The following is a 25,449-nucleotide window of genomic DNA, read 5'->3' as shown; positions in this document are numbered from 1 at the left end:
TATGCAGCGGAGTTCCCAGTCTGCAGTGCCGCAGATCATACTGATACATCTTGCAGTCTTCACCCCTCTTGTCTCAGTTGCAATGAATCTCATCCTTCCTTTTCATGCCATTGTCAAGTCTATCGTAATGAACGAGAAATCCTTTATCTTAAAGAGTGAAGGCCTTCCTTCTGCTATGGCTCTCTCGGCTCTGCCTTCAGGGAAATCTTCCTCGTGTTCCTTATTCTCAAGTAGCTCAGAGACCTCCAATCTTGACGGTCCTCCTGCCTACCAGCTCCTCTGCTACCATGTCTTCCGGGGCTATCCCCGTTTTTAGTTCTTTTACAGTTTTATCCTCAAACTCCTACCTCTGTACCTCTTCCTACTTCTACTTCATCTCGCTCGCTAGTTTCTCAGTCTGTGAGACCTCGCAAGCCTACACCTTCATGCTTACCACCTGTGAAGTTTCATCTATCTTCTACCTTGGTGCCTAGTTCTTGCCCTCTTTCTAACTCTCACATGAAGGTGGAGGTTCCATCCCCCCTGCCCCCTAATGTAGTCCCTCTTCTGTCTCCACCCCTGCAATCTTCTTTTCTAGTTACCTTCCAACCTCCTTCCTCTCCATTTCCATTGCAGGACTCTTCTGCCCCTGCCACTGCATCTCTCCAAGTTCATACACCCTGCCCCTCTGACCTCTTTGGTTCCCTCTATAGTCTCCCCAGTCTCTACTTGCTCTACATAACCTGTCTGAAATCATGGTATCTGCATCTTCCTTATCCGCTGAGACACTTGACACTATTTCCAACTATATTGCGGAGACGAAACCCTTGATGGACACCGACGTGCCGCCTCCTACTCCTTTTTCACGACCCTCACAACAATCTTTTCCTTCACGGCATTTTGATTCCTCCTTGCTTACATGCTTATCGTTGACTTCACTGTCCCTAATAGCCCATAGATTTTATCGCTTCTTGTTGGCATGCCTGTCTTTGTAAATATCTTATTTACAATTGAATATTCGTGGCCTCGGGTAATTGGGGAGAGCTCCAAGTGTTGCTTTCCCAGTTTTCCCCAATATGTGAGGTTACAAGAGCCCAAAATTTGTTCAACTGTTCTTAATCCTGTTTTGGGTTGTGTGCTGTTATTTTCTTCTGATCTCTTTACTGATGAATCATTTAATGAGAGCGCGCTTCTTGTGTGTGTTGGTATACCATATCAAGCTTTTGTTCATTCTCTGCTGCATTATACTGTAGCTTGTATTTATTTGCACAGATGGTATACAGTTTGCTCTCTATATCTTTCCCCCTCCTGTGCATTCTGTATCTTGGATATTGCATTTTTGATCTCTACCACTGCCCATCTTGGGGGAGGGTCCCACTGTGACTCGTGGTGATCGGTTGGAGACTCCTCTCGCTTCTTATCCTCTTCATGTTTTAAATACGGGTGCTCCTACCCATTTTGACTCTCGCACTCAGTCTCTCTTGCATTGATCTTTCTATCTGTTCATCAGTTACACTTGGTCTGTTCTCCCAGATTTACACGTTAGTGATGACATTTCTATTCTTCTTTCTTCTACTATGTATTCCCGACTGCCTCGTAGCCCTCATTGGCAGTTTGCACAAGCAAATTGGGACTTATACTCTCATCTTACCACTTTTTGTGGGGACCCTATTTTGTCCTCTTGATGAACTAGTGCACCAGTTTTTGACCTTAGTTTGATTGTGGCATCACGTTCTGCTCCTCAAACCTCAGGCAGGCATTCTTAGTTTGGAAGAAGGCACAGAAGTTGTGTGGCAAGTACACTCTGGACCCACCTCCCGTTTTGCGGGTTGCTGATATTAGTGTTGCAGAACCTCTTGAAGTTGCCACGAAACTCTGGAACCATCTTGTCCGTGTCTCCCAGGGGCTTCACCTTTGTCCTTCATTTCTTGCATCTAAGTCTCCCAAGGAGTAATTGTCCTTGGATTTCTCCTCTAATGGAATGGAGCCGAGTCCACGTTTTCCGCCTGCCAGTTATTGGCAGCTAGGCTTGATGATATTCACGTCAGTATGTTACAACATCTGCATTCTACAGCCGTTACAATCCTTTAGCATCGTTTCAATCTTATTTGGATGCGAGGGGGTTCTCCCTCAACAATGGAAATCTGCCATTGTAGCACTACCGTTTCGCAAACCAGGCACATCAGGGCTTGATACCTCTTACTATTGTCCCATTGCTCTGACCAGTGTAGTCTGCAAGGTAATGGAATGATTGGTGAATAGACAGTCTGATATGATATTTGAGGACTCACAATAGTCTTTCTCCTCGCCAACGTGGGTTTCGCAAGGGCTGCTCTACTTTGGACTCATGCTTCACTTAGATGCGTATGTGCGAAATGCCTTTGCTAATAAACACTGTCCTGGCAGTCATTTTTGATCTTGAGAAGGCATATGCCACCACTTGGAGGTATAACATTTTAGCTGAAGCCCACTCTTTAGGCCTCTGCGGTAATCTGCCAATTCTCTTGGCTGTAAATGCCCTACCTTCTGTTCTTCCATTGCATGTCTGGTCATCACTTTATGTGGATGAGTTTGCTGTAGCTGACTGTCGCCTGGTAGCGGCCTCCCTTCAAGATGCGATTGACCGGGTTTCCCATTGAGCCAGTACAAAAACCCTTTTCATTACCTTCACTAGACGTCCTCTTATCCCAAATATTCCATTGTATTTACACGGCTCACATATTCCAGAATGTGATACTGTCAAGTTTCTTGGCCTTCTCTTCGATTGTTGGTTGATGCGGAAACCTCACATTTCCTCTTTGAAGGCTGCTTGGCATGGTCGACTGAATCTCTTGAAAATTTTTGCGCATCGTTCACGGAGTGCAGATTGCCGGACTCCCCTCCATTTGCATTCCACCCTAGTTTTGTCCAAGCTGGATTATGGAGACCAAGTCCCCTTCATCATCAAGGTCTACGTTTATGCCTCGGTGCCTTTCGTTCATCCCCTGTTGAAAGCCTCTATGCTGAAGCGAATATCCCTTCCTTAACTGATTGTCATGATGCTCATTGCCTTCGTTACTTTGTCTGCTCTCATGGCCCGCATGTTCCGTCTACATATAGGTTTGTCTCACTCGGTAAAAACCCTTGACAGTGGAACCTCAAATTTCGAACGTATCTCTTATTGAACTCTTCGAAAATCGACTCGCCCCTATTTTCGAACCCCCGGGTACCGGACCTGTCCTCCTTTTTCAAAGATTAAGGAGATTTGCGCCAAATGGAATGAGGTCCATATGTTTGTGGAGAAGTACCACCCAGAGCAAGCTGAAACAAGCCATCTTTGCAACAAGTTCAGTGACAAAACCATGTCCCATTTTAGGAAAATCTTAGAGGTGCCAGAAACGGAGGACTGTGGCTAGTTATTTTGTGAGATGGGTCCAGTGGCTCTCAAGCTAGTCCTAGTGGCATTAAAAGACAGAGAAGGGAAGTAACCCCAGATAGGGCTATGATACCTAAAGTCTTTATGGAGGGGGACTCCCCTTCTAAACACTAACCCCAACTCCCTCTCCTCCCTATCTTCCAGATGCCATCACCAATCTTCAATAAAGGTGAGTAAAAATGTTATTTTATGTTTATTTAAATTTATTAATACATAATTGTACACAATATTTGTTGTGTGTATGTAAAACTATAATTAATTTCTCTAAATTTTTTTTTTTTTTTTTTTGGGGGGGGGGGGGGGGGTTGTGGAACGGTTTAATTGTATTTCCATTATTTCTTATGGGAAATATTGCTTCGCTTTTCAGACTTTTTGAATTTAGAACTACCTCCTGGAATGGATTAAGTTCGAAATTTGTGGTTCCACTGTATTTGTTCAACGCCCCTGCTTACTCTGACCATTTTCTCTTTGTCTTCACTCACTCTGGTCTTCTCTCCAGTTGCCTACCTTGTATATTCATTTAGCATTTGCCTTACCCTTTTACCTTGGGAGGTTCTGACAGTTTGTGTCTGTTTTTCCCTACTGCCCTGCGCCAAAGCTCTCCTACCTACGACCGCTTCTCGCTCGCTTTCTTGATTACTTCCGATCGCATGCTTATGCCGTTACTCTTTATACATGTGGTTCTAAATCTTCTGATGGTGTTGGGTTCACGGCAATGTTCCCTGACGATGTTATCCGAGGACATTTGTTTGACTCGGCTGATATTTTTACTGGCAAGTTGTATGCCATCCTCATTGCGCTCTCCATATTACATACATGTCTCCTTCGACGTTTGTGATCATTTAATATTTCCCTCAGTGCCTAACAAGCCATTAAACAACTTGATTTCCCTCATCCATTAGTCCTTCGTATTCAACTATGATTGCGTCTTGTGGCTAGAAAAAACAGATGTCATTTTCTGATGGGTCCCTGGGCACATGGATGTGCAGGGCAATGAACAAGTTGATGCTGCTACACGGTCAGTGGTGCATGAGCTTCTGGTATCCTATAGAGATATTTCATTCAGAGATTGTTGCCATTGGCAACAACGGTGGCTGGGCATGCACCATAAAAAATTGCACTCTATTATACTGCTTTTAAGTTTGTGGCCATCTTCTTGCCACCGTTGCTATACTCAGGAGACCGCGCTTTCCCGTCTCTGTGTTGGCCTTTCTCGCCTTTCCCATGGGTATCTCATGGACCATCGCCCTATTCCTCTTTGTGAGGTTTGTCGGGTCCCTATTTCGGTTCTTCACTTGTAGATTGCCTGGTTTATCAAGAAGCTCATAGGATTTACCTCCAACGCCATCGCCATCCTACCACTTTTACCTTATCTTTCCTTCTTGCAGACGGCTCTACCTTTGATTTACAATCACTTTTTTACTTTCTGTCAGTAACTGCTTTATTATATGAACTTTTGACACAGCCCTTAGCATGCCTTCCACCCCTTTTCTCCCCTCACTTCTGATCCCTTCTCCACCTACCTGTTTACAGCCCCAGCACTATTTTCTGCCCTGCAGTGCTGTATGACCCTTGGTGGTTTAGCATTTTCTTTTACTATAATAATGTAATAAAGGCTGTAAATATTCCAGGCACTAAAACATTTTCTCTATTAATCACATTCCCATGCCTCTCCTGTTTTACGTACCTTCCATTTTGAATTCACAAAAAAATGAAAATTTACCTTATTTCTCAGATAAAATATAACCTGGAATCATCAGTTGTGGTCTCTGGCATCCCCTTAAATAATTAGACCTAGTGAAATCCATAAAACAGACTAGAGAAATATCAGCAAAAATCAAATTTCTGCTACTTTGAGGCCAGTTTCAAACTACTTCCGGTCCTGGAACCAACTGAAATCATCTTTATTTCAGTAGTATGTCTTCCATTCTATTAAATGAATCCAAGAAACAGCCAATAAAGCTATCCTAGAAAACACCTCAAATCAGAGTTTTGCTCTTCCCATCATGTTTCACATGAAGCAAAACTTTTTTTTATACTGTGCACAGGCTCTAGGTCAAAATTTACCGCTCGCAGATTATCCGAGTAGGCTCAAGCCATTACAGTGGACCCCCGCCTTACGAACGCATCGCGTTACGTTAAATCCGCCATACGAAGCATTTGAATGCAAAAATTTTGCCTCGCCTCAAAAAACTCGCCTTACATGATTCGTCCGGGACGCATCCCACGTGTGGCCTCAGCTGCCTTTAATGAAAGTGCCCTTCTTCTACGCAATGATATTCCGTACTGTCAACTATTTGTCCATACCTCGCTGCATTACACTGCAGCCTGTATCCACTTGAATAAGTGGTTTACAATATGTTCTTTATATCTCTCTCCTTCTCGAGCATTTTCTATCCCAGACTTTGCCTTTCTTGTTTCATCCTTACCACCACCACTTCTGTTACTTGGTGATTTTAACGCTCACCATTTCCTCTGGGGGGGGGGGGTCTCATTGTGACTCACGTGGCATCCAGTTGGAGGCTTTTCTCGCCTCTCACCCCCTCCATGTTTTAAATACGGGTACTCCCACCCATTTTGATCCTCGTACTCATACTCTCTCTTGCATCGATCTATCAGTCTGCTCTTCCTCCACTGCACTAGACTTCACCTGGTCTGTTCTACCGCACTTAAATGACAGCGATCATTTTCCAATCATTCTTACTTCTCCTTCATATTCACCACCTTTCCGTAGCCCTCGCTGGCAATTTGATCGGGCAAATTGGGACCTTTACTCGCAGCTCACTGCTTTTAGTGAGGTTCCTTCTTCATCCTCCATTGATGAGCTCCTACACCTCTTCTCGACGTCAGTTTATACCGCAGCTTCTCATTCTATACCCCAAACCTCAGGCAAGCATTCTCGGAAGTGCATGCCTCGGTGGTCTCCTGCTTGTGCTCATGCAGTACGTTTGAAACGCGCTGCATGGGGCAGGTACCGATACAGTAGAACCAATGAGAGACTTCTTGATTTTAAGCAGAAGCGTGCGATCGCTCGCCGTGTCATCCGTGATGCTAAACGCACTTGCTGGCGAGACTATTTTTCCACCATCACCTCTGCTTCCTCTATGAGTGCAGTCTGGACCTGACGACATTCATATTCATATGTTACAACATTTACATCAGTCAGCCCTTGTAGTCCTCTTACACCTCTTTAATCTTATTTGGGCACAAGGAGTTCTTCCCCAGCTGTGGAAATCTGCCATTGTTCTCCCTTTCCGCAAGCCGGGTACTACAGGACATGATGCCTCCCACTATCGTTCCATCGCTCTTACTAGTGCAGTTTCCAAAGTGATGGAACGTCTGGTAAATCGCCGTTTAATGTGGTATTTAGAGACACACAACAGTCTCTCCGCTAGTCAATATGGCTTTCGTAAGGGCCGTTCTACCATAGACCCCTTACTACGCTTGGATACGTATGTTCGTAATGCCTTTGCAAATAATCACTCTGTTATTGCCATATTTTTTGACTTTGAGAAGGCATATGACACAACTTGGAGGTATAATATTTTGGCCCAAGCCCACTCCTTAGGCCTCTGAGGCAATCTACCATCCTTCCTTAAGAACTTTTTAACTGACAGACACTTCCGTGTTCGAGTCAATAATGTGCTTTCCCCGGACTTTGTCCAAGCTGAAGGTGTCCCTCAGGGATGTGTTCTGAGCACAACACTTTTTCTCCTTGCTATAAATGATTTGGCCTCTGTTCTTCCACCCAATATTTGGTCATCACTCTGTTGATGACTTCGCTGTTGCTTGTGCAGGCGCTGACTGTCATCTCATTGCAGTTTCTCTACAGCATGCGGTCGACAGTGTTTCCACTTGGGCCACCACGCATGGGTTTAAATTTTCCAATATCAAAACTCACCAAATTACTTTCACTAGACGCTCTGTCATCTCCGATCATCCTTTGTATCTATGGCTCTCGTATCCCCAAACGTGATAGTCAGGTTTCTAGGCCTTCTCTTTGACCGTAGGTTATCCTGGAAACCTCACATTACCTCTCTGAAGGCAACTTGTCACAGCCGGCTAAACCTTCTTAAAACCCTTGCTCATCTTTCCTGGGGAGCTGATTGTCGAACTCTGCTTCGCCTACATTCAGCCCTCGTTTTATCGAAACTCGATTATGTTGACCAGATTTATTCAGCGGCCTCTCCTGCTACTCTCTCTAGCCTTAACCCCAGCCATCACCAAGGATTACGTTTATGCCTTGGTGCTTTTCGCTCTTCCCCTGTTGAGAGCCTCTATGCAGAAGCAAATGTTGTCTGATCGCCGTGATGCCCATTGCCTTCGCTACTATGTATGCTCTCACGATCTCCACAATCCTTCCATTTATAGAATGGTCACCGATATTAGTAGACATTCTTTATTTGTTCGCTGCCCCTGTTTGCTCCGTCCCTTTTCTCTTCGCCTACATTCGCTCGTCTTCCCTTCAGTTACCACCTTTATATGTTCATGTAGCATCTCACTTTTCCCTATCCCCCTGGGAAGTTCCAGCTGTTCGGGTCTGTTCTTTCTCGCTCCCTTGCTTGAAAGCCCAACTGCCTACGGTGGCTTCCCGCTCTCTTTTTCTTGATCAGTTCCACTCTCATTCTCATGCCATCGCTGTGTACACATATGGCTCTAAGTCTTCAGACGGTGTCGGATTCGCAGCAGTGTTTCCGGACAGCGTCGTGCGAGGGCATTTACTAGCTTCTGCTAGCATTTTTACTGCTGAATTGTATGCCATTCTTGCAGCACTTATTCGTATCGCATCTATGCCTGTGTCATCATTTGTGTAGTCTCAGACTCCCTTAGTGCTCTACAGGCTGTACGAAAATTTGATACATCTCACCCCTAGTTCTCCGTATCCAACTTTGGCTACGCCGTATCTCTACCAAGCATGAAGATAGTTTTTGTTGGGTCCCTGGTCATGTCGATGTACAGGGCAATGAACAGGCAGACACTGCTGCGCGGTCAGCAGTACATGACCTACCAATTTCCTATAGAGGTGTTCCATTTTTGGACTATTTTGCTGCAATAGCTACCCACCTTCACACCCATTGGCAACAACGTTGGTCAACTCTGCTCGGTAACAAACTTCTTTCTATTAAACCGAGCATAGGTTACTGGCCGTCTTCTTGTCATCAGTGCCGAGGTTGGGAGACCACTCTCTCCCGCCTTCGCATTGGCCACACTCGTCTTACTCATGGGTATCTCATGGAGAGGCACCCTGTTCCTCTCTGTGAGCAGTGTCAAGTTCCAGTATCGATTAGCCACATTCTGTTAGACTGCCCTCTCTATCAACGAGCATGCAGAATTTACCTCCAACGTCGTCTTCGCTCTACTCTCTCTTTACCTTCCCTTCTTGCTGATGGACCCTCCTTTAATCCTGACTCTCTCATTGACTTCTTGACAACGACTGATTTACTCCACAAACTCTGATGATGATACCTTTTGCACTCTCCTCAGCCCTTTCTTGTTCAGTCTCTTGCTGCCCTTTACCCTTTCACCATCCACTGCCCCGCTGTTATCTGTAACCTATTACTCATCCATCTCCCTTTTGCCACCTGATGCCCTCGCTTCCTTCCTGCCCTGCAGCGCTGTATAGCCCTTGTGGCTTAGCGCTTCTTTTTGATTATAATAATAATAATATAGACAGATTTGTTGTGTGACAGAGGTCCAGTGACTCTTAAGCTGGTCCTAGTGGCATTAAAAGAAGAAGGGAAGTAACCCCAGAAAAGGACTTGCTACCTCAAGTCCTAATGGAAGGGGATTTGCCTTCTAAACAATAACTTCCACACACTCCCATCCCATCAATCACCACCAGATCTTCAATAAAGGCAAGTGTCATGTATTCTATTCTTAGTAGAGTAGTAATTGTGCATGTCTTCTTCAGTTTGTGTGTATTAAAATTAATATTTCATATAAAAAAAAAAAAATTTCACACTTTGGGGTGTCTTGCACAGATTAATTTGATTTCTATTATTTCTTATGGGGAAAATTAATTTGGCTAACGATGAGCTCTCGGGAACGGATTAATCTCATAAGGCGGGGGTCCACTGTACTTAGATCTGTGTTACTGACCCTGAGTCAGTAGTGTACTTTGACATGATACAGTGAAAGGGTTAAGATTTGCCTAGCAGGTGTTTCGGCTGTAAAAATTTTTAGTCACTGTGGGGCCAATGCTTAACTTCCTATGGTATAGAAGTATACCTAGTTCAATAAATCTTATTCGGCCAACATGGTAGAGTGGTTAGTGCATTGGCCTATTTGTTCCAGAAGGCCGTTAGAGTGCCATTACCGAATGAATTTGTTCCCTTAAGGAATAATGTAAATTAGATTAGTTCATTTCAGACCCCCAAAAATACTTACAAAAGCATTTACAATAATACACTTGCATAATTGTTCGAGTTGGGAGCTGTACGAAACTCGGGTACCACTGTATATTCATTTAAGGCCTTTGTTCATGCCCTGTATATGTTCATTCTTCAAGTGCTTTCTTTTTCCCATAAATAAGACCTAAGGAAAATTTTTCTTACCATTAAAAATACATTATAATATTGAGTACTATGTCATCTTGGGGTTCTCATAGAATAGCTCAGTTTGATATTACAATTTTTAGTTTTTCTAATTTCTACCTTAAGTGTGGAAATGCTGCATCATTGTACAGTATGTGTATACTAAAAAAAAATTTAAGTAATGTAATTGTTATTATTCTTTAAAGAAAGCACTAAATCCATATAGGCCCTTTAATGGTTCTGATTTTATTATTTGGTTGCTATTTAGAAAATTAAAATTTTTCTCTATGACCTATTACAGTTTTTGCACCTCTTCTTGAATAATTAAAACCTTGTGCAGTGCATTTCTCACACCTGAGGACTGTCTGGCCCAAATTGATGATGTGTTTTTCTAACAGGTATGGCAAGAAAGGATCTCCTCCAGATATTCCACCTCAATCTACATTATTGTTTATCATAGAATTAAAGAGTATTAACTAGCTTTGTATACATTGTGAATGGCAATTCCCTTGTATTGCTATTTAAAATGGGACAGATTAATTATCAATACGGTCCAATGCCTTAGTTTTGACTGCAGTTAGTGCACATTTGAGTTTTTAATTAAAATTTAAAATTAAACACTTGCAGAGCAAGGACCAATATTTTAACAAGGCTTATTCTTGAAGCAAAGTATAATTTGCACACCAAGGGGATGGATTTGGGCCAAACAAGTTTTTCACTTGAAATAAACACTGACAGTATGAAGAATATTTTATATGGTAGCACAGAATAATAATGTTTCCCTCGGGTTCCCTGGTGCTGGTGAGGGACTCTTAATCCACAGAATTGATGTTGTCCTCTCCTTGGATCGAACCCGATTGTTTCCCATCTCCCAGACGTTTTATGACCCTAATGATTAAGCACTTCCCCATAAATATATGGGAAGCATTAAACCTTTAGGGGATGATGTATTTATTTTATTTAGGAAGAATTAAGAGCACTTTGTCAGTATCAAGGAAGCCCCCTTATAGGGAGAGAACTGAATAACCTGTAGGTTTAGTGCTTGTTAATTTTTTTTTTTTTTTTTTTTTTTTTTTTTTTTTTTTACAATTTTTTTTGCATTTTTTTTTTGTTACTCTGTCAGCGCTGTGACACCCTGGTGGTATAGCGCTTAGTTTTAATTATAATAATAAAAATTTGTCCCTCTTCATATTAATAGCAATTAATATTAATATAAATCAAGTTTATTCTTCATGCTCTCAAGAGGCCCTTACTGAATTGCATGCTTAAATTAGACAAGTGTCAGATGTAAACATCACCATGTCCATATATTTAAGGTAAAACATTGAATAAGCAGTTTCTGCATTGTTTTTCACTAATTTACTGTTTTTGGGCTTAAGCATAAGAGACTGCAGGGGATTATTTAATTTTGATTCATGATCTTTTTGTCATCATACAGATATCAGGTTTAGCACTTAGTTTGATATATAGATAGTAACAGAACTAGCAGATGCAGTTCTATGTTAATGTTCAAACATTTTTCTAGTTTTTTGTTGTAGCTATAAGGTTCATTCTTGGAGCTTTTGGACAAGTAGACTTCAATAAATTTTAAAAGGTCTGCAATAACATTGTCTTCTGTGAGAGGCAATTTGTTTTATTGTGGAAAATATAGCCAGACTCACTTGTTCTACATTGACATAATAAAATGTTTTTAAATAGAATTAAGCAGTTTTTTAAAAACCCATTGGTTTAAAAATTAATACAGGCTCATTTTGGTGGCAAGTCAGAATTCAGAACATGTGTAATGCAGCACACTTCAACCAAAATCACTTTGCAAAGGAGCAACCAACTGAAATGGTAAACAGATCTTCCATGCAAGGACTTTGAAAGGATATTCATGTAAGTCTAACAACTTTATTAAATCATTGCTTGCAACTGTCTGATAATGCCAGACATACACAAAAATGACTTCATTTCCTTAATATTTAAACATTCAGGAGCTTCACATCATTCTAACAAACTCCAGTTCTTACTATTGTTTAAATTCATACAACCAAATCTGCATGCAACTCTTAATCATCATACCACTTCCTTCTACCTGTAGACAATTCTCATTACTTATTTTATTAAAATTATTGAAATACAAGTACAATAGCTGTTAAATACTACAGCAAAACTTATTAAATATAATATTGACAGTATAAAAAGAAATTTGCTCCAAAATAACTTATCTTCAAGACTATTATCAAATACTAAAGCAATCAAACTTGATGTCATAAGTATTATACTCGCATTAAAATTAACCATATCAAGACTGTACATTGCTGGTAATACAGATGTTATTTACTGAAGGCATGTTCAATCAGATGAAATCTCATGATTATGAATGAGCATACTTTTAATAAGTCAAAACCCACCACTATAAAATTGTATTGATTTACATACCATTTATCAAAATTAGATTAAACCTAGAATATTGTACCAATACTTTAGAACATGTAAGCCCTTACAAATGTCTCAAAAGACCAACACATAAGTACACAGAGGTCAGACAAGAACAACAGTCTATGGACACCAAACTTGATCTGTAAGTTTTCATTTTACTTCTAGCCCAATTAAGTTGGTTGAATTATCCATTTATTCAAAACCTTCCCCTTTTATTTGCCCAGCTATCACCTCCCCTCCAGATCCTCTTATCCCCTCTCCCCCACCCACTATTAGCACCGTAAGTGACATGTGCTCCATATCCTCCACGGTTACTGTTCCATCCATACTCACGGCTCCTAAAACCTCCCTGGTCAGCCCACGGACTAAATGATCCCCTTCCCCCTCCACTTCTTCCCTGTTGTTGCCATGCTGTACTACGTTCATCTCTCCATGAAGAAGCCCAAGGTGTTGGTTTCCATGATCCTCTATCTGATCCTCTCCATCCTCTTCCCCTGCCTCTTCCACTAATGTCTCGGCTTCGATCAATTACATTGCTAGGCATATTTTGTGCTGCCTGGAACTGAAATAATAAAATAGTAATTTGTTAGAACAGAGCTGTGTTTAACCCTTAAACAGTCCAAAGAGATTGACGTTCAAATTCGTAGTGCTACAAAAGTAGATCTACTTTTTTTTACATATTTTCAAATGTAACAAAAAAAATGTAGATAAAAGTTTTTTTTTACATACTTTCAGATGTTGAAAAAACGTATATATACGTTTGGACCATTTAAGGGTTAAAATGAAAAATAGTCTTGGTCTTAAGTACTGTGATGAATATATATATTAGGAAGTTAGCACTGTATGATCCTTGTGGGTTTAGTGCATGGTTTTGATAGACAAAAAAAAAGTCACGAGGGAAGAACCACAAGAATCAGTACTTATTCCAACTGCTTTTATTTATATAACTACATTGCTGAGGAAGTGGAAAAGAATTCTCCCTTCGTAAGCCATGTGTCTTGTAAGTGGCAACTAAAATGCTAAATTTAAAAAGGAAAACTTTTTTTTTAGGTCACCATGCCTCGGTGGAATACAGCCAGTTCAGTGGAGGAAAAACAATGACTGCTGGCATAATAAAAGTTTATGCAAAATAGAAAATCGAGTGCTTAATGCTTTAATTTAATCTGAAGGAGACGTGTAATAGTGAAAACAGACCCAATGAAAAAGTTGATAATTTTAACATCTGAGACAGATCCTGCACAGTTTATATATAAAAATTATCCAAAACAGACTATGTAATGAAGTCTGGTGTTAAGCAATGTTTGAAAAACGAAAAATGTAAATTAGAACAGATATGAGATAAATGAGTAAGCTTTTGTTTTCAGAGTAGCTGATCATTACCATTTACTGCAGTATCTACATTATTACTCTCATTATTATAAGCAAGGACCTAGGGGGTGGGGCAAGTTTTATCCAGGAATAAAAAAGGTAGCGTACAAAAATTAATAAAAGTTGAATGTATCTCACAAAAAAAAAAGTAAGCTAAATAGCACTGAGATTTAAGTACTGTGCTTGGAGTTTTCTACAGTTCAAACACCTCCACATATAAACTAGTCTACAAGAAAGGAAAAACACTATGAAAGGCTAATGCAATATAAAATAAAGGCACTCAATATAGGTTATATGGAAAGTGGTAAAAGGAACAGGAGGAAATACAACTTTAAGATGGGCAGCTTCTGCAAAACAAGCCAAAAGGCAAGTGTATTTATTAACTTCCTTAATAGGCACTAAAAATTTACATTTTAAGGAAAGAAGAAACAAAACGTAAATATGCATACATTTTTTTAATACAAATCACCCTGCCTTGGTGGAAGATAGCCATTGAGGTATTAAATATGAACACACACATATACCGTATATTTATTTTGGAAAGGGTGGGGATGTTCATCTGAATTGTCATCAGCACGCTTCTAAAAGGACAGCAGGTTAATGGATGAGAGCAATATGTTTTCTTCTCCAGGTCATGGGAGGCCTGGTCTGGGACAGGGCCTTGTGGCAATGATCCTATGGCAAAAGACAGCCTTAGAGGTAAAAAAAAATAAAGTATATTGTACAAGATATATATTTTGAAGGCTACTTGTTTATTCTTGCTTACCTGCCAAGAGGTGTCTCTCTTAAGCAACTCTCTTAATGCCACAGATGCATAGGATGATGATGGTAAGGTCATTTCCACAATAACAGATTTTTGTGGTCCATCTGAGAAGAAACAAGGAAAAATCATTATTCCAATTTCTTAAGAAATTAACTTTAAAACGGGAATTACAAAATAATGTATTTTCTGATTTCCGACTATTTTTTCAATCTGGTGTTAATAAAAAAAAAATCCTTAACTGTTGTTGGTCAAGTAAATACAGTGGACCCCCGCATAACGATTACCTCCGAATGCGACCAATTATGTAAGTGTATTTATGTAAGTGCATTTGTATGTGTATGTTTGGGGGTCTGGAATGGACTAATCTACTTCACAATATTCCTTATGGGAACAAATTCAGTCAGTACTGGCACCTGAACATACTTCTGGAGTGAAAAAATATCGTTAACTGGGGGTCCACTGTACAGTGGAACCTCGGCTTACAAATTTAATCCGTTCCGAAGCCTTGTTTGTATGCCGAGTCAATTTTCCTCATTTAAATTAATTGAAATGCAATTAATCCATTCCAGCCTCTCAAGAGGCATGACAAAATAATGCTAATAATATGAATGAGAAGAAGCTGGATGTCCTGGCTTTAAGTGAAACAAAGCTGAAGGGGGTGGGAGAGTTTCAGTGGAGAGGAATAAATGGGATTAGGTCAGGGGTTTCAAATAGAGTTAGAGCTAAAGAAGGAGTAGCAATAATGTTGAAGGATAAGCTATGGCAGGAAAAGAGGGACTATAAATGTATTAATTCAAGGATTATGTGGAGTAAAATAAAGATTGGATGTGAAAAGTGGGTTATAATAAGCGTGTATGCACCTGGAGAAGAGAGAAGTGTAGAGGAGAGAGAGAGATTTTGGGAAATGTTGAGTGAATGCGTGGGGAGTTTTGAATCAAGTGTGAGAGTAATGGTGGTTGGGGATTTTAATGCTAAAGTGGGTAAAAATGTTATGGAGGGAGTAGTAGGTAAATTTGGGGTGCCAGGGGTAAATGTAAATGGGGAGCCTTTAATTGAGCTATGTGTAGAAAGAAATTTGGTAATAAGTAATACATATTTTATGAAAAAGAGGATAAATAAATATACAAGGTATGATGTAGCACGTAATGAAAGTAGTTTATTAGATTATGTATTGGTGGATAAAAGGTTGATGGGTAGGCTCCAGGATGTACATGTTTATAGAGGGGCAACTGATATATCGGATCATTATTTAGTTGTAGCTACAGTTAGAGTAAGAGGTAGATGGGAAAAGAGGAAGGTGGCAACAACAAGTAAGAGGGAAGTGAAAGTGTATAAACTAAGGGAGGAGGAAGTTCGGGTGAGATATAAGCGACTATTGGCAGAAAGGTGGGCTAGTGCAAAGATGAGTAGTGGGGGGGTTGAAGAGGGTTGGAATAGTTTTAAAAATGCAGTATTAGAATGTGGGGCAGAAGTTTGTGGTTATAGGAGGGTGGGGGCAGGAGGAAAGAGGAGTGATTGGTGGAATGATGAAGTAAAGGGTGTGATAAAAGAGAAAAAGGTAGCTTATGAGAGGTTTTTACAAAGCAGAAGTGTTATAAGAAGAGCAGAGTATATGGAGAGTAAAAGAAAGGTAAAGAGAGTGGTGAGAGAGTGCAAAAGGAGAGCAGATGATAGAGTGGGATCCCAGAGGCACTGTCAAGAAATTTTAATGAAAATAAGAAAAAATTTTGGAGTGAGTTAAACAAGTTAAGAAAGCCTAGGGAAAATATGGATTTGTCAGTTAAAAACAGAGTAGGGGAGTTAGTAGATGGGGAGATGGAGGTATTGGGTAGATGGCGAAAATATTTTGAGGAACTTTTAAATGTTAAGGAAGAAACAGAGGCAGTAATTTCATGCACTGGTCAGGGAGGTATACCATCTTTTAGGAGTGAAGAAGAGCAGAATGTAAGTGTGGGGGAGGTACGTGAGGCATTACGTAAAATGAAAGGGGGTAAAGCAGCTGGAACTGATGGGATCATGACAGAAATGTTAAAAGCAGGGGGGGATATAGTGTTGGAGTGGTTGGTACTTTTGTTTAATAAATGTATGAAAGAGGGGAAGGTACCTAGGGATTGGCAGAGAGCATGTATAGTCCCTTTATATAAAGGGAAAGGGGACAAAAGAGACTGTAAAAATTATAGAGGAATAAGCTTACTGAGTATACCAGGAAAAGTGTACGGTAGGGTTATAATTGAAAGAATTAGAGGTAAGACAGAATGTAGGATTGCGGATGAGCAAGGAGGTTTTAGAGTGGGTAGGGGATGTGTAGATCAGGTGTTTACATTGAAGCATATATGTGAACAGTATTTAGATAAAGATAGGGAAGTTTTTATTGCATTTATGGATTTAGAAAAGGCATATGATAGAGTGGATAGAGGAGCAATGTGGCAGATGTTGCAAGTATATGGAATAGGTGGTAAGTTATTAAATGCTGTAAAGAGTTTTTATGAGGATAGTGAGGCTCAGGTTAGGGTGTGTAGAAGAGAGGGAGACTACTTCCCGGTAAAAGTAGGTCTTAGACAGGGATGTGTAATGTCACCATGGTTGTTTAATATATTTATAGATGGGGTTGTAAAGGAAGTAAATGCTAGGGTGTTTGGGAGAGGGGTGGGATTAAATTATGGGGAATCAAATTCAAAATGGGAATTGACACAGTTACTTTTTGCTGATGATACTGTGCTTATGGGAGATTCTAAAGAAAAATTGCAAAGGTTAGTGGATGAGTTTGGGAATGTGTGTAAAGGTAGAAAGTTGAAAGTGAACATAGAAAAGAGTAAGGTGATGAGGGTGTCAAATGATTTAGATAAAGAAAAATTGGATATCAAATTGGGGAGGAGGAGTATGGAAGAAGTGAATGTTTTCAGATACTTGGGAGTTGACGTGTCGGCGGATGGATTTATGAAGGATGAGGTTAATCATAGAATTGATGAGGGAAAAAAGGTGAGTGGTGCGTTGAGGTATATGTGGAGTCAAAAAACGTTATCTATGGAGGCAAAGAAGGGAATGTATGAAAGTATAGTAGTACCAACACTCTTATATGGGTGTGAAGCTTGGGTGGTAAATGCAGCAGCGAGGAGACGGTTGGAGGCAGCGGAGATGTCCTGTTTAAGGGCAATGTGTGGTGTAAATATTATGCAGAAAATTCGGAGTGTGGAAATTAGGAGAAGGTGTGGAGTTAATAAAAGTATTAGTCAGAGGGCAGAAGAGGGGTTGTTGAGGTGGTTTGGTCATTTAGAGAGAATGGATCACAGTAGAATGACATGGAAAGCATATAAATCTATAGGGGAAGGAAGGCGGGGTAGGGGTCGTCCTCGAAAGGGTTGGAGAGAGGGGGTAAAGGAGGTTTTGTGGGTAAGGGGCTTGGACTTCCAGCAAGCGTGCGTGAGCGTGTTAGATAGGAGTGAATGGAGACGAATGGTACTTGGGACCTGACGATCTGTTGGAGTGTGAGCAGGGTAATATTTAGTGAAGGGATTCAGGGAAACCGGTTATTTTCATATAGTCGGACTTGAGTCCTGGAAATGGGAAGTACAATGCCTGCACTTTAAAGGAGGGGTTTGGGATATTGGCAGTTTGGAGGGATATGTTGTGTATCTTTATATGTTTATGCTTCTAGACTGTTGTATTCTGAGCACCTCTGCAAAAACAGTGATAATGTGCGAGTGTGGTGAAAGTGTTGAATGATGATGAAAGTATTTTCTTTTTGGGGATTTTCTTTCTTTTTTGGGTCACCCTGCCTCGGTGGGAGACGGCCGACTTTTTTAAAAAAAAAAAAAAAAAAAAAAAAAAAAAAAAAGTCAACTCTATGGCTTAGTTATCTAAAACAATTTATCTAACATGACATAATAAACAATATTAATACCACAGAAATATGATATTATATACTGTAGAATGAATAAAATAGGCCATAATAAGGCAAGTGATGGCGACGCCAGCAGCGGCAGAAAGCATTTGCCATTTACTATCCCACTCTAGTATCTTTCCAGTCCACAGCCTAGCTTGTGTTTATCTATGATAAGTGATGAGGTTATCACATGTGTGACCACAGGTGTGGTCAAGAGAGATATATACATAGGTGAACACATGATCACTGTGGCCAGTGGTGGTGGCGGCCAGCTGCCCCACTCTATGCTGCTGCCTTCTTCGTTTCTTTAGCTTTTTTCACAGTTTCTAATACACAAATAACCCGCACATAAAAGAGAGAAGCTTATGACGACATTCCGGTCCGACTTGGACCATTTACAAAGTCACACTGATTGTACGCAAATACTGTCTCTTTGAGCGAGGCATTGTGTAAGAAATTTATACAATATAAGACAAAATTATGCATCCGAAAGTCTGCTGCAGTCACTCAGAGTGGCACACCTCTTCCTTTTGACACTTAGTTGGCACTGTACCTACAGCCACCCAGAGGGTTACCAATTTCTATTAAGCATTTGGCACAAAAATATGAAAAAAAAAAAAATAAAAAATGTCAACACATTATTATTACTATTATATTGTATTATTATAATTATATTATTAATTTAGGGAACTGGAGCACAGATACAATTTCCTAGGTCAAGAGCCCATCACCACGTACATACTACTACTAATAATAGTTATAATAATAATAATACAATATAATAGTAAGGAGAAACCTCAAAAGGCTGCCAATAGTTGGCACCATCATCAGCAAAATATTGGTAACCACTACTAGTACAGTGGACCCCCGCATACCATTGGCATCACATAACGTTAAATCCGCATACCGCTACATTTTATCGCCAAGATTTTGCCTCGCATACCGCTAAAAAACCCGCTCAACGCTGTTCGTCCGATACGTGTCTAATGTGCGCCCTTAGCCAGCCTCACGTTCCGCCGGTGGCATTGTTTACCAGCCAGCCTCCGTGGTAACATCCAAGCATACAATCGGAATATTTCGTATTATTACAGTGTTTCTGGTGATTTTATCTGCAAAATAAGTGACCATGGGCCCCAAGAAAGCTTCTAGTGCCAACCCTACAGCAATAAGGGTGAGAATTACTATAGAGATGAAGAAAGAGATCATTGATAAGTATGAAAGTGGAGTGCGTGTCTCCGAGCTGGCCAGGTTGTATAGTAAACCCCAATCAACCATCGCTACTATTGTGGGCAACAAAAAGGCAATCAAGGAAGCTGTTCTTGCCAAAGGTTTAACTGTGTTTTCGAAACAGAGATCGCAAGTGATGGAAGATGTTGAGAGACTCTTATTGGTGTGGATAAATGAAAAACAGATATCTGTATAGTCCTTGTGGCTTAGCGCTTCTTTTTTGATTATAATAATAATAATGAAAAACAGATAGCAGGAGATAGCATCTCTCAAGTGATCATAAGTGAAAAGGCTAGGAAGTTGCATGACGATTTAATTAGAAAAATGCCTGCAACTAGTGATGATGTGAGTGAATTTAAGGCCAGCAAATGTTGGTTTGAGAGATTTAAGAGGCGTAGTGGCATACATAGTGTGATAAGGCATGGTGAGGCTGCCAGTTCAGACCACAAAGCAGCTGAAAAATATGTGCAGGAATTCAAGGAGTACATAGAAACTGAAGGACTGAAACCTGAACAAGTGTTTAATTGTGATGAAACAGGCCTGTTTTGGAAGAAAATGCCAAGCAGGACCTACATTACTCAGGAGGAAAAGGCACTCCCAGGACATAAGCCTATGAAAGACAGGCTTACTCTGTTGATGTGTTCCAATGCTATTGGTGATTGCAAAGTGAAGCCTTTATTAGTGTATCACTCTGAAACTCCCAGACAGTTCAGGCAAAAGAATGTCCTCAAGGAAAATTTGTGTGTGCTGTGGAGGGCAAACAGTAAGGCATGGGTCACTAGGGACTTTTTCTATGACTGGTTACACCATGCATTTGCCCCCAATGTGAAAGATTACCTAACTGAAAAGAAATTAGAACTTAAGTGCCTCCTGGTGTTAGACAATGCCCCTGGTCATCCTACAGACGTGGCAGAGCGACTTTATGGGGACATGAAATCATTAAGGTGAAGTTTTTCCCTCCTAATACCACTCCTCTCCTGCAGCCCATCAACCAGCAGGTTATTGCAAACTTCAAAAAACTGTACACAAAAGCTCTGTTTGAAAGGTGCTTTGTAGTGACCTCAGAAACTCAACTGACTCTAAGAGACTTTTGGAGAGATCACTTTAATATCCTCAATTGTGTAAACCTTATAGGTAAGGCTTGGGAGGGAGTGACTAAGAGGACCTTGAACTCTGCTTGGAAGAAACTGTGGCCAGAATGTGTAGACCAAAGGGATTTTGAAGGGTTTCCGGCTAACCCTGAGAATCCTATGCCAGTTGAGGAATCCATTATGGCATTGGGAAAGTCCTTGGGGTTGGAGGTTAGTGGGGATGATGTGGAAGAGTTGGTGGAGGAGGACAATGAAGAACTAACCACTGATGAGCTGATAGATCAACTTCAACAGCAAGAGGCCAGACCTGAGGAAACTGGTTTGGAGGGGAGAGAGAAATTGAGGAAATTGCCTACTACAAAGATTAAGGAAATCTGTGCAAAGTGGCTTGAAGTGCAAACCTTCATGGATGAAAATCACCCTCACACGGCTATTGCAAGCCGTGCTGGTGACTATTACACTGACAATGTTGTGAAACACTTTAGGGAAGTCATAAAGGAACGAGAGGTACAGGCCACTATGGACAGATATGTTGTGCGACAGAACTCCAGTGACTCTGAAGCTGGTCCTAGTGGCATTAAAAGAAGAAGGGAAGTAACCCCAGAAAAGGACTTGACACCTCAAGTCTTAATGGAAGGGGATTCCCCTTCTAAACACTAATACTCTCTCCTCCTCCCATCCCATCAATCATCACCAGATCTTCAATAAAAGTAAGTGTCATGTAATTGTGCATGCCTTTTTCAGTTTGTGTGTATTAAAATTAATATTTCATGTGGTAAAAAATTTTTTTTTCATACTTTGGGGTGTCTTGCACGGATTAATTTGATTTCCATTATTTCTTATGGGGAAAATTCATTCGCATAACAATGAGCTCTCTTGCACAGATTAATATCGCTATGTGGGGGGTCCACTGTACACTTTTCACCTGTCTAGACGTAAGTAGTCTATTAGTATTAGGTAAAGTCTCCTCGATATGCCTCGGCATGATACTTACTTTCTGTGCTCCAATCATATTATGATATGTAAACACACATTGTAACCTTAGCAAAGAAATAAATATTTTATTTATTTATTTATTTAAGAAACCTTCCTTGAGAGGGAAGTTCGCATCTTGAAATTTCGTTCGTATCCAGAAGCAAAAAATCTACCAAACGACAGTTTGTATCCTGAAAAATTTGCATCGTGGGGCATTCGTAAGCCGAGGTTCCACTGTATAACATTTTGATCATCTTGAAACAACCGAGGAGGAAACATTTTTGGTTGCATTTATCACAGGACTGGGTAGTGGAATGTCTGGATGTTGCAGTTGGAAGGGTAATATGATTGTGATGTCAGTCACCATCAATCCAGAAGTGTACTGAGTGAACATTGGCGAATGTGTTTTCTCTGTAGTGTCACCACTGCCTTGGTGGGAGAAGGCCACTGTTGAAAAAAAAAAAAAAATAACCCAATGAATGGTCCAAGCTAGACTGAAATATCGTCATAAATTTCAGTCTCCTATGTGAGGGTTATTTGTGTATAGTTCCAGTGACTTAATACCTTTTTTTTTATTCTTTAAGCCTCTAACTGTCACAGCTTTGATCTCAGCATCTCTGCTAGTGCTCTGAATGAGTGTTCTGCAGCTTGCAGAAATGTTGCCAATATAACTTTTCATTTTTTTTTTTATTTATGCAGTTTCTATGTTCTGATAATCACAAATATTAGGTATGGAAATAGTAATCAGTCACAAACACACTGACAGGTGAACATGTTCACCTGCCTTGGTCACATTTACTGGTCCCAGCAATGTCTTTAGATGTGCTGAAGTGTATCAAATCCTTGATGCAGTGTCACTCTACATTACTGATGGTGGCCACATCCATCTCAAAGCCACTAAAGTCAGGGTTAACATCACTTTCGTAGAAAAAGGAGTTAATACGACATAATGTTAAGTGAATTCCTGAGATTTGCCACACTGTTTGCTCTAGTTAGTGCTCAATTGACCTGGTGATCCCCCAAGGTGCTAAGTGGTCCAAGATTTTTTTAATACTGCACACACTGAGTGTTAAGACCCATTCTATACAGCCTAGGCCTCTTGGACCTATTGTGCCAAATTTGAAGGCAGGAAAAATAAAACACAGATCTACATTTGGAGGGCTAACAGTAAGAATGTAGAGCTATATTTTTACAGTTAAAAGATTAAAAATAAATAGGAAGAAAGAATTAAAAAAATTCAATTGTTTTAAATTGTTACCTTTAAGAATGTTGTCCTCAACTTTAATTCCCCACAACTTGTCCATATCTGACTGCAGTAGTGATTTGGATGCATCCCTGTAGTAACATATTTTTCCAGACGTATTTGTGGGCACCACCACCATTCTTCGATAAACACCTCGTGCTGCATAAGCTCTGTCCATAGAAAAATTTATGCTAAAATAGTGAGCTATATAATTACAAATCAATTCTGCATAATAATACAGTATGAAAGAAAGAAATACTACATTCACACCATGCCTTATAATTCTACCATAAAGAATGTGTAGTTAATTTCAATAAATTTCAGCACAGAGAAAATGTAATAATTTTATTTAATAAAACATAAGTACACAGAGAAAAGAGAAGACCCATGATTTTTGGCAAAGTAGTTTGACAATGGCTACAAGTCAATGACCTGAACCCTCAAACTGAGGAAAACGTATGTAATTTTTTTTGTTGAACACTGTTCTTTCTTTAAAAAATAAAATTGTCCCTCAAGAATATATAAATAAAAGAAGTCAGGTTGAAATTAAACTAAATATGATGTAATTTAAGTGGGAGGAGCATTTTGGCCTTTATACACAAAATTTGAAGACAGTGTGGTGTTACCAAAGGCATAATTCAAAGGGCTGGAGGTGTTGTTGAAGTGGTAATGAGAGCACCAAGGGGAAAATTTCAGCACCCCCCAAGCCCCGCAAATAAAAATAGTAATAATTATAATAATGCTACCACGAGAAGTCTCCTAGCCTCCCCTTCCCACCAGATATCCAACCCAAAGCCTCCCAATATAGAAATTCTGCTGTTGCCCCTATGAAGTGGTTTGGGCATTTAGGGAGGATGGAGAAAGACTGGGCGAGAAAGGTGTATAAATCAGGGGTGGAAGGCAAAAAGGGGAAGGGATCATCCCAGAAATGGTTGGAGTGATGGGGTAAAAAAAAGTTTCCAGTGCTAGAGGGGTTTGAACATGCAACAGACTTGTGTGAGATTGTTAATTGGAGTAGAGGCATGTGTTCTGTGCTCGAGTGAGAGCAAGTAACATTTATGAAAAGATTCAGGGAAACTAGTTAGTTAGACCAGAGTCCTTATAGGTGGAAAAAGCAATGGTTGCACTGTAACTGGATACTGCAGTTTATAGTCATCTGAACTGTGGTCCCAGCATATATCTGGACAGCAGTTGAATAAATGATGTTTCCTACTTGGATAACCCCACCTCAGTGAGAGATGAGGAAAAAAAAAAAAAAAACCTTAATACCACAATCAGCATGTTTATCATCATTATAGTAATGACAGGGTTGGGACACATTTTTGTGGGAATAAAATGCTGATAGCAGTGACAATGACAAGAATGGTGCTAATACCAAGGGTATGCTATATTACAATATTTGAAGAATTTGTTTGCTGTGTAAAATTCAATGAACCACTAGGAGCAACACTTTACCCTGAAAATCTCCTAAATTATTATTTTTTTTATTTTTGGTTGTGAGAATCACGCCTAATTTCAGACGGGAGTGTTTCTTTCAAAATGGCTTTAATAAAGATGAATGGCATCAACACACATAGAAAATGCCATTCAACGTAATTATGAAGAATATATAAGTCACAATACCATGGTTAGAATAATTCACACTTATCTACAAACTGGATATGAAGTTAGATGCCATTCTGGTTCATCATACCTTTACCTTTGATGTACCTTCGAGGAGTTTTGAGAGTCTCACTACTCTTGGAGCCCAGCCGCGGGCCAGGCTCGTATGGTGCTTCCCTAGTCATCCAGGCTGTTGCTACTGGAGGCTCACTGCTCCTCATATCCATCACAGCCTGGTTGATCTGGCACCTGGTGAAGATACTTTTCCAGTTTTCTCTTTGACTTATACACTTCTTCCAGCTGTGATATCTGATATCTTCTGGTAAGATGCTGAATAGTCTGGGGCCACGAATGTTGACGCTTTATTGGCTCAATGTTAGTAAACGATTTCTTTATCTGTCCCAGCACTGATATTTCTCCTGCCTTGAACAGGGCTGTCAGCACTCCGCAATATTCCAAATGAGGGAGCACCAGTGATATGAAGTGTCACCACTGGCATTATTTCTCTTGTTTTGAAAGTCCTCATTACCTACCCCCCTCATCCTCCAGCTGTTGTGATCTTTGTCTTATTATGTTCTTTGAAAGAAAGTCAGCTGACATAATTATTTCCAGGTCTTTTATGTGTTCCTTTCATTCTATTTGGTAAAACTCTTGAGTTTTGTATAGTGTGTTCCTTTTGAGCTCTTCATTCTTTCCAAACCTAAGCAGCTGAAACTTACACCACTGGATGTCATAGTGACTTGCATGTTTATTTTAGTAGTGTCATCTGCAAGTGATGATACAAAACTGTCACGGGTGTTTTTATCTATGTCTGCTATGAGAATGAGAAACAGCAGAGGTGCCAGGACAGTGCCTTGGGGAACTGAGCTTTTTACCTCGTTGATGCTGAATTTTACACCAATTACTACAATTTTTTGTGTTGTTGCAACTTGCATAGGTACTGTAT

At 40.2% G+C, this 25,449-nt stretch overlaps 2 protein-coding genes across 2 annotated transcripts in view; one reads left to right on the top strand and one right to left on the bottom strand.

The window, feature by feature from the left end:
• The window catches only part of Fkbp39 (FK506-binding protein 39kD), an 88,397-nt gene extending 77,875 nt beyond the window's left edge, over positions 1-10,522 (top strand). Inside the window, exon 10 of the mRNA XM_053783856.2 lies at positions 10,326-10,522. Coding sequence (XP_053639831.2) covers positions 10,326-10,407 — 82 coding nt within the window. The 3' untranslated portion in view covers positions 10,408-10,522. The remainder of the gene's footprint in view (positions 1-10,325) is intronic.
• A 1,284-nt stretch (positions 10,523-11,806) lies between these two features.
• The window catches only part of LOC128693938 (pseudouridylate synthase 7 homolog), a 94,639-nt gene continuing 80,996 nt past the window's right edge, over positions 11,807-25,449 (bottom strand). Inside the window, exons 14-16 of the mRNA XM_070090989.1 lie at positions 22,917-23,071; positions 14,486-14,586; positions 11,807-12,913 (exon numbers count right to left, since the gene is read on the bottom strand). Coding sequence (XP_069947090.1) covers positions 12,548-12,913; positions 14,486-14,586; positions 22,917-23,071 — 622 coding nt within the window. The 3' untranslated portion in view covers positions 11,807-12,547. The remainder of the gene's footprint in view (positions 12,914-14,485; positions 14,587-22,916; positions 23,072-25,449) is intronic.

The sequence above is a fragment of the Cherax quadricarinatus genome, chromosome 33 (assembly GCF_038502225.1).
Source record: "Cherax quadricarinatus isolate ZL_2023a chromosome 33, ASM3850222v1, whole genome shotgun sequence".
NCBI lineage: Eukaryota > Metazoa > Arthropoda > Malacostraca > Decapoda > Parastacidae > Cherax > Cherax quadricarinatus.
Note: the sequence above shows the minus strand (reverse complement) of the source record. Positions and strands in the feature narration are given on the sequence as shown.